Source organism: Montipora foliosa, chromosome 1 (assembly GCF_036669935.1).
Source record: "Montipora foliosa isolate CH-2021 chromosome 1, ASM3666993v2, whole genome shotgun sequence".
Taxonomy (NCBI): Eukaryota; Metazoa; Cnidaria; class Anthozoa; order Scleractinia; family Acroporidae; genus Montipora; species Montipora foliosa.
In genome coordinates, this window is record NC_090869.1 from 24,926,446 (window position 1) to 24,936,633 (window position 10,188).

Below are 10,188 nucleotides of genomic sequence, written 5' to 3' on the forward strand. Positions count from 1 at the left end.
TCAGTTGGAAGGCTCACGGCAGTTTTTTTTCTTCAGGCAAGACCCCTCCCTTTATAAAAGGAGAGTACAAGTATATGAAAATTGGGGAGGTGTCTTCGTTTTCAAGTTTTGGGGTCTTGGGGGTCTTTGGGGGTCTTCGTTTTCAAGACACCCCTTGACTTCGTCTTAGGACAGTGAAAACACGGAATTCCCGAAACGGTAAAATAAGCAGCAAAACGCACAAGAATACACGAGAGGTGAGTCAGTTTTATTCATTTTATTGAATGAAAGTTAAATTGAGCATAACCCAATACCGCTTGCACTCAAAGATCATCTTCCCACTAGTAATTAATTATTACACGCTCTCTAGTGACGCGAACTTGGGCTGCCTATGATTTAACTCAGCTTAATTTATCAACATTCTTTCAACTTTTAAGACACTTTTTAGTTCTGAATAAAATTACTTGCTTAACTTGTTGCAAATGGCTTAATTCAAGTTTTCAGTGACGTCTATTTCCCTCAGCTTCCTTGTCCGAACATCTGTTGCTATAGCAACGCCTGAAAGCCACGACCTTCTTATCAGGCTCTTTGTGATGAATTTTAGGAAACTACATTAATTGTCCAAGTCCAAAAAAATGATCTAAGGGAGACTATGTTTCTTTACTCAGTAAATTTTAAGTTATTTTATGGCGCACGTGATCTGAGTGTGTTCTTAATTTATAACTTTTTTTTCCTCGAAAAAGACGTGCTCAAGCAACATTAGAGTCATGACATTCGTCAATTGGACTAAATTCGTGTCATGTGAGTTTGCATTACTCGTTGATAACTCCAAGTTATTGAATTTTGAGATCACCTGTCGACGGAGACAAAAAAGCCGTCTCCATTAGGCTACGTGCTCCTCTGGTCTGACATAAATGAACTTGTCTTGGTAAACACATTTATGAGAAACTTACGTAAACCATGGCCCTTAATGAGCTAAATGCGTGTTCAGTTAAAACACTTAATATGACATCTATGCACATAACTCACCGCATTGAGTGCCTCAGCTTAAGTAAATTGGAAAACGATGAACGTAAGTCCCCGTGCTCAAACAACATTAGAGTCATGACATTCGTTAATTAGACTAAATTCGTGTAATGTGAGTTTGCATTACTCTTTAATCACTCCAAGTTATTTTGAGAAGTTATTTTAAGAATTTTGAGATCACCTGTCGACGGAAACAGACATGGAAAAACGAAACTGTTCCGTATAAAGGTCTCCTCGTTGCAAGTCCCATCTATTACTGCTGGCCCCACTGGAGAGCTATGGCGACAAATAATTCGAAAGAACCCCACCAGAGAACATATTTTATCGTCCAAATCGTCATAATCATCATTTCTCTTTGTGGAAACTCTCTCCTGATCAGAGCGTTTTGCAAATTCTCCAAACTGCGAACCGCTTCGAACGTGATAGTGATGAGCTTATGCGTTGCTGATATTTTAATACCTGTCTCATTCATTCTCCACATGATTCAAAGTGAGCTAAAAGATGGATGCACCAAGCTTACATTTTGCAAGGCAAGCGCCTCCTTTAGCTTCTTTTTGATGTCGGTCATCATTTTTCATCTGGTGTTGATCAGCGTGGATCGTTTCGTGGCAATCAAGTTCTCTCTGCGGTACCACTCTATTTTGACCCATCGCCGAGCGCTGATTGCTTCTATTGCGATGTGGTTGTGGGCTGCCCTGATAACTTTGGTCTTTCCGCTAGCCCTGAAAGCAAGTCATAACGATGCCACCTTCGAAAGATTAAAGAGCGCTTTCTATCCATGCCCAAAAGCCTCGAACCAGAGGCCCAATTCAATCGACGCGTACGCGATCTTCATGATAACACAACTAGTAATCCCTTTGGTGATCATTCTATGCTCGCACAGCTACATCTTTATAGTGTCTCACAAACACCGAAGCCACGTGGCAGCACCAAACGACGCGCAAAGAAATTTAACCCTAAAACAGGAAATGAAAGGGGCTCGCATCCTCGCCATTACTGTAGCACTTTGCCTTCTGAGTTTGTTGCCAGTATCAATATTGATGTGCCTCCTTGCCAACGGCAAACCTCTCCAATACAAGTCTACACTAAGAGAAATTAAAAGTATCGCTTACACCTTAGCGATGGGTATGAACGCCATCTGTAATCCACTTGTCTACGGCCTGGGAAACCAGCAAGTTAGGCAAGCTCTACGACGAATGTTCAAGGGCGCTTAATAACCCCTTCAGTATATTCGACTGTAAGCCAGTCTTTTTGCGACAGAATCTATAAATTGTCGTAAAAGCAAAGAATCTCTTTGTGGCACATTTAATTTCACTTCAAGCTTTTGGAGTCATGTATATACAGAAATAAGCAATTTGAAAACTGAAAAATGAGAACATTGTTGAGGAAACCTAGATCAGCAAAAAAGGCGACTAGTTGGTATTTAGTTAGAGCGGAAGGGAGACAAACCCGCGTGAGCTCTGGAGCATATTTCTCGCTTGTAATTCCAAAGTCCCAAAAACCAAAGCCCACTGCCTTCGCTGATATTTACCAGATATGATACGAAGGAGACCTATAAACTAGCCTAGCCTTCTTACTTTTGCAAAATGTATCAAATAGGAATTGTCACGGTTTTTTTAACGTAGACTTCACCTTTTGAGGTTTATTCTCTGTTCTTCATTACTTTTGTGGATCTTCAGTAGCATTTCAGTCTTTAGCTGGTATAGAGATGACATTTTTCAATACTGACTAACGAACATGTATAAGATCTTTCAGTACTACTTTGGGCACAGAATGTTAGGTCGTGTTAAAGTTCAAATGCAGTCAGACACTAAATGATGACTTTTGCAAGCGATGCAAGTGTGAACACTAGCAAACCCTATAGAGCACTTCCATAAATGGCGACCACTTTTACATTCTTTTGTCTCTATGTTAATTAGACTTACTGCCCTCATTTTGAAACAAAAATTCTTTTGAATTCTCCTTATCGTAGCGAGGCTAGAAAGGCTTATTAGCATTAAAACAAAAGAATATTTTATTTGGCCGCCATTATGAAAGAGGTCTATAGCGTTTCAGTAATCATTTGACAAGTTAGTCAAGTTAATGCTTATCCTGCTTATGCTTGGCGTCGCTAGTGAAAATCACTCGGCAGCAATATTCATTATACATTCTACAAATGATCTGGAAACTAAATCTTTTCTGCGAAGAACACGCATAAGAAAAGAAGCTCAGGAGCTTTCGCTGTTATCTCAGAAGCTTCATCGACAACAAGATGGTAATCAATTTGTGGAACACGGCTTCTTATCACGGGCTTTCAATGTCTATTCTCGGTTTTCCCATGACGTCACCGCGGCCATATTTGTGTCCACCCAATCCTCCGGGAATTTCACTCTACTATTATGCAAACGATTTCTTTTGTTTGCGTTGAAAAACATGGCTGTTGATCACGCGCGTGAAAACCAACAATAGCTGACAAAAATGCCCCGGGGGATTCCCATATAAAAAGGGAAGAAATGTAAAAGTGTGAATTTCTTCGCGCGTAACCCTAAAGGAGACCTTCATGGCTACATATGATTGCGTTTTGCCCAGAACACCCTAAGTGAGATCAAAATCCGAAATTTACACCCCTAAGCGAGACGACGAGCACCCATCCCCTTTTTATATGGGAGTCCCCACCCACCCCCCCCCCCCCCCTTGCCCCCCTTTCCTTTCGGGGCAAAAATGGTGGGAAAACTAAAACGAAAGAAATGGCAACAGGTAAACTGTAGGCTAATGGCTGTGGAGTTGTTATATTCGAGACCATCGAAAACGAACCTAGATGGTTTTTGCGCGAATACCATTGGTCCAAGCGAGGGGTGAAGATGAGTAAGTTCTATAGCTTGCATGGCTTTGGTCATCCCTATGCTTTCCCAAAACAACCTAAGCAAAGAAAAATTGACTTCAATCTCTCTTTTCGTTTGAATTGTGTAAATATATTAAATAAGACTATTGAAGATTTCGCGCTATCCACCTTAAAGTTTTCAGACGGATGTCACTCAATGAAATCCCAGACTAGTCGCTCCATGAGCGTACACTGGGTTGCCTGTGGTATGTGTTACTCAAAAACAGAAGGGCCTGAGTTGGGTGGTATTAAACTGCAGCGTTCCAGGCAATTTTTGCAAGAAGGTCGGGGGTCATTAAGACCATCTAAGGGGTTACCCAGAAGTCGTACCAGCAGAGGCCCTTTGGCTCACACGTTTATACGACGAAACAGATCTTTTTCTGTCGTTAAAAACCTGGCTACCAGTTTATTAATCATTTGTCAGTAAGAAAAAATTCCTGTCATCTTTTAGAAAAAATAGGCACGCATTGCGTACGTGTGGTAGTGCAGTAACACAGCACTTTATTCCATATTGTCAACTGAGCTGCGTTTTGTCTTCCACGAGATTCAAGTTGTCTTTGCGTAATATATAGCTCTAGCAGTACACGATATCGTTTTGGTATTGTACATCATCGTAGTGCCATGGTAGAAGTCTTAGCTAAATAGTCCCCTGAGGAGACATGTGGTTACTAGCAAAGTACTAAACACAGAAAGATTGAAGAAAATAAAAGGGAATCAAGAAACATTGGCTTCTGGGCTGACATGTTGATCATTTTCAAGTTCCCTCACAACTTCTTTTCACCACAAGTTCAAGCGTGCACTCTGAGCATCTGACAGGTTTGTAGTACAAAAGTTCACTGAAGTCAATCCCTACCCGGCGGGGTTAGTATCTGGATGGATGACCTAACAAATATACAACTTTGTAACAGAAGCATAGCACCGAAAATTCTATTTTAACGCTGAAAAATGCTATCTAAGCAAGGTACAGATTTTGTTAGCTTGCTTTATGCAAAACAATTATTGATGCAAAAGTAAATAAATATAAATTACTTCATGTTTGGTGAGTGCGTACGATTTTTATTCACGAGTTGTGAAGGATCGCGTAAACGAACGAGTGAGCGAAGCGAACTAGTGAGTTTAAAAATCCTTCACAACGAGTGAGTAAAGAAAATCGTACAAACGAGCCAATCATAAAGTTAACGAGGAAAAGTGTTAATGGGGAGGCTATTAAACCACCGATCGTGAACAAAAGCCCTAAACTAATAGCAAAATATCTTTGAAAGAAAAGAAATCTTTATTTAAGATCTTCTGAAGTATTTTTGTGGAGAAAACTAAGCAATAAAAGATCAAAAACTTTGAAAACCATACACCAATCGGCCGCCATGTTTACAAATCTGTGCACAGGCCACCCGCGCCAAAGTTCAACATCATATTAGCCAATCAAAATAACGATATAGCCAATCAGAGCAGGTCAAGTTGATCATGCAAGGTGAAAAACGCGAAGCATCGACCAAAACTTGCAACGAAACAATGTTGCGCGATAAGTTGCAAGTTTTTTTTTTTGATGAAGCACGATTACTTATAATTTGTCTTGCGTGCGAATAATCAACAGCAAACAGGGACGTCAATTGAGATCTTCGACGTCGACGAAACATCGTCTCAAAATATAACTTCGCAATATCGTAATTCTTTCCCGATTATTCCATCTCGTTCACGTCGTTAAGTGTGGCCGAAGTATGGCTGAAAATAAATTGGTAGGTGTGGTTTGAGAGTAAAAATCATGATACAGAATGAAAGGTTTGAATTAATTTTGTTGTTCACGTTGTAGTCAAAACTTCAAATTTGGTGATGTCAAATCGTTGTTATGCAGAGTTCGCAAAAATATGGGCTAAGCATATCACTGCTGAAAACCAACCAATCACAGCGGAGCATCCTGCTTGAAAGGTGAGTCAGACGTAACCAGTCGACCTCATCGTCTGATGAAGACTAGCAGTATGCAGTGCAAACGTCGCGATCTACATCACAAGTGACCACATCGTGAGACAAACGAGAATGCTTTATTATTAATGATATTCTTGTTTTGTGGCGTTTTGGTTGCCAGACAACGCCTTCGTAGATCTTCAAGTCCCTAAAACGTCAGTGTTTCGACGCAATGACTGATCAGCTGCATCTTAAAAGGTGATTAGACTTTCAGGCCTGTCAATCGCATGAGCCGAGGCAATCAATTAGCTAACTATTCAAAACCCACACAGGGAATTAAATTATGCAGCTTTTCTTGCAGTGCAAAATTAGCCGACTTGCTTTTGTTTATATTGGCTCCAGTTGTTGAAGGTGGATAAGCCACTATCTGACAGTTTCAATCTGCCTGAAGATTTCAGTATCCGTTCATCATGTAACCGTGAATATGCACACTCTGAAGGCGTGAACGAAAAACTTGGCAAACTTTTAACATAATTAATCGAGGGACTGGTTATAAAACCTCAAAACCTTCAAAAGTGAAAACGATGTTGTTGCAACTATGTTGAATTGACCGTGACAATGCAAGGTGTGTTGTGTGCACCGTCAAGTTAAAAAATACAGACAAAAATATGAAACTAATAGATTTGTCGAGTTTCATATTATCTCCACCATATATACATTAATTAACTATGCTTTTAATGTGAAGTATATTTTATACTCTGGATCCTGACTGGACAAAGTTATCCAGCTTTTGAACAACTACGGCCTGATTTATTGATGCGAAGAGTCATTGGAAAAAAAAACAAGAATCTTTAACGACAGCATTTTAAATTGTTCGACTGAAAACGTAAATAAAGTATGATAAATTGGACATTTTTGAGCGCTGACGTTCCTCTAATCAAGCTATAGACCTAATATTTCTGGAAAAAAAACACGGACTAAAAGCAAAGAGGTTGTATTCGAGTTATCCCATGCACCAGTCCCTGAATATCCAAAATAGACACCATCTTGAAAAACAAAGGGCCTCTATTAGTAACTTAAAGACCATGTTTCTTGACACAGCTGAAAAAAGCAATATTTGAATCTTCAAGTAAAATGGATTTTATTTTATTGCTGACTTGAAAAGATATTAAATAAGGAAAAATCGATACTGTTCTCTGTAAAGCAGAGTAATACATTGGAAAACTATACTTTGCTTCAATACGGTATTTCAAAAAGAAATTCTGGGAGCGAAGCCCTCGAATTTTATATGTTCATGTGACTAAAAAAAAATTCACGGTTATATTTAAATTAGAAAACATCTTGTTTGCATGTCGGGTGCAAAAATTAAATTGCTTGAATATTTTATCGATTCCTTTTCGAATAGTTGAACGATGCCAAGCGAGTCAATACGCAATCAACGAAATTCACGTTTTGCATCAACGAGCTATTACAAGCAGCCCCAGTTTTCGCGAACAAGATCTTGACCCGGAACTGACATATAATTTTGTCATAGTTTGGCCATAAGATGTGGAAGTGTTTGTAGTAATTTATGAGTGATTGAAGTTTGGCCGGTGGGGAAATCTTCACCAATCTACCTCTCGTGATGGAACCGCCACTCGAGATTAAAATCGTATTTGTGTTTTTGTTCGTTTTTCTAACAATCAGCACTATCCTTGGCAATCTGCTCGTGATGAAAGCAGTTTGGAAGTTTTCAAACTTGCGGACAGCGGCCAATGTTATACTCGTGAGCTTGTCAGCGGCGGATATGCTGATGGTGGTTGTGTTCATATTACGCATCGCCATGATCCTTTCAGCGAGACACAAAGCAACTCCTCCTAAGTTATGCGGAGTGACTTCGGTGATAAACCTGGCACTCAATTCCATCGTGATTCTTCATCTTGCGTTGATCGGCGTTGAGCGTTTTATCGCCATAAAGTTCCCGTTGCGGTACCTTTCCATAGTGACACCCCGCCGAACACTGATCGCTTCTGCTACAGTATGGCTATTGGGGATCGGAACTTATAGCATTTTCCCTTTGTTTAAGGTTAATGATAAGGAAGCGTTTCTGGAGTTTTTGAGGGCCTTAACACCCTGTCTCGATGCTCACAGTCAAGACAACATCATTCCGGAAACAAATCCCGTCCGAGACTACCCCATATTTTTGCTGACTGCACTATTGGTACTACCGATAGCGATGGTGATAGCTTCCTATGGTTATATCATCAAAGTTGCTCGAAAGCAACAAACTCAAATTAATGCAGAAAACACCGCATCAGCGGCTAACGTGGCCATGAAGCGCGAGCTCAAAGCTACTCGTACGGTGTTCATTGTCGTGGGCCTGTGTCTTGCAAGTTACATGCCGTTGGTGGTAATGCTGGCCATACTTCTCGTAAACATCAATTCACCAGCAGTGGAGCGAACGAAGATGATTGGGGCTTATCTTGTGGCAAGTTTGAATGCCGTATGGAATCCTCTAGTTTACTGTTGGAGGAACGAGGACTTCAGGAGGAGCTTCAAAAGACTTCTCAAGTGCCATGAATAGCCAAGCTTAGAAGGAGCTGGAAATACGTCCCTTACGATTTTCCGGTGGAACGATGAACGTTTGCCCTTACTGTACTTCGCCAAATGACTTGGAACGGATGGAGGGCTTGGCTGCTCGTGATCATCCTGCATCATAAAGAGTCCGTTGTTTTAAGAATTTCCTACTATGCATATCAGTATGAAATTTTTCAATATATCCTCTAGCTTTTGGCTTCAGTAAAATACACTGACAGAACCAGTACAGAGGCTTGTGGAACCAAACGCAATCATCAAGTTTGAATATGTAATATTTAGTAGCATATATAAGCATAGATGTTTGGACATTTTTGAGTGAATCTTTCGCCTGCTCGAGTTCTCCTTGCGGGGGACAAAAGCTTAAATGTAACATTGCATTCGACACAAAAAGACTTTCGACATTTTGTTTTCCCAATACAGATCATGTGATAATACTCAGGAGGCTTGGTCCTTTGTGCATGCAGGCATATTCATGCTTGCATGCCCCCATTGGACTTTAATTCATGAACCTATCTGTGAAAACTTTAAAAGTGATGTCGCTTGGCAAATTACCCTGAGAGGTATTAAGGTTGGAGACTATACCTTCACCGATGAGGGTATATTAATAGTAACGCATGCTCTATTTGTTCTCGCCCCGAAACTATCGATCACTTCTTCGTTGCCGCCGGGCCAGGAGGGTCTGTTCACATTTCAACCCTGCCCTTTTTTATACATGGTCACCAATACGTAACAAAGCCCATACGATTCCTCGATATTTGATATACAAGCCCTAGCTCCTCTACGGTATCTGTATCTGGTTCTTTCGTAACAAATCACTTTTTCATAATGGCACTGAAACAGCAGTGGCATTATCAAATTTATTCGGAATGATATCACAATTCTTTGAATGTTGACTTTTTCCGCCTTCCTCGCTCTACTTTTGAAAAATTGTGGTGTCACTCATCAATCTGTGAAGTAACAAAAAATAACGTGATTGTCATAACCAGGACTCTCCCCTCTTGTGAATATTGGATGTGACCTCTTTTTTGAAGACCGGATTGTGACTTGAACGTAATTAGCTGAAAAATTGTCATTTTGGAGTGTAAATCGGACGAGGTGTCTCGTGAATGCAATGTAAACTGGATAGTGTCTTGGGGGTGCCCTTTGCGCGTCCTGCGACAATAAAGTATATTTCAAAACAAAACAAAAATCACAGGAAGTGGTCATGCATAAGGACCTGTTAATTTTTCGTATGCTAGTTGCCAAGCAACGATTGAAGGGACAACTGAAATAGACCTCTGTATTATCTCAACTGAATTATAATTTCCTGTTTTGAACTTCACGATAAATGTCAGTTACTGACACCAAAAAAAGTGTTTTGCATTTTGCTACAAAGGAAGTTAATCGTGCGCCAAACATAATCAATTTCACCTTCAGCGTGCAGCATGAACGTCGACTTAAGGGGAAAAAAACGTGAAAAGTGTAGAATTTTATTAACGAAACATTACGAAAGTCTTACAATGATAAAAATTTCTATTCCCCAGTGTTTTTTTAAACAACTTCCAGGCTGAGAGGTGGTATAATAAGCGTGGAGAACACAGAGTAGAGAAAGAAAATTAACGGAATAACAAAACAAAACCGGCACCGCTATTAAAATGAAAATCCCCAATAATCCTTAATTGAGTTGAAAGAGAAACTGCTAGCATAAAGCAGACGGTTTAACGCTTTAAAACAACTTTCTTTTCGATTTTGTCTCAGCGCCATGAACGAGTTTCTTTAACTTGCGTCTGTGAGACCAAACGCAAGCGGTGAGGATACTGAAGCCGGTGACTTCTAATATAGGAAGTCTTTCAAATTTTGCTTTTAAT

The 10,188-nt window shown here is 40.1% G+C and overlaps 1 protein-coding gene across 1 annotated transcript; it reads left to right on the top strand.

Annotated features, from left to right (window-relative positions):
• Positions 1 to 970: 970 nt before the first annotated feature.
• On the top strand, positions 971 to 9,657 carry LOC138011799 (uncharacterized). The gene is made up of 2 exons (XM_068859006.1): positions 971 to 2,218; positions 7,349 to 9,657. The coding sequence occupies exons 1-2, from the start codon at positions 1,284 to 1,286 to the stop codon at positions 8,325 to 8,327; spliced, it is 1,914 nt and encodes a 637-aa protein (XP_068715107.1). The 5' UTR covers positions 971 to 1,283; the 3' UTR covers positions 8,328 to 9,657.
• Positions 9,658 to 10,188: the final 531 nt, after the last annotated feature.

Excerpts from the sequence above, each read along its gene's own strand:
- LOC138011799 (XM_068859006.1), top strand. The coding sequence starts at position 1,284 with ATGGCGACAAATAATTCGAAAGAACCCCACCAGAGAACATATTTTATC. Across the intron at positions 2,219-7,348 it reads CGAATGTTCAAGGGCGCTTA|TTTGGCCGGTGGGGAAATCT; the intron begins ATAACCCCTTCA and ends GAGTGATTGAAG.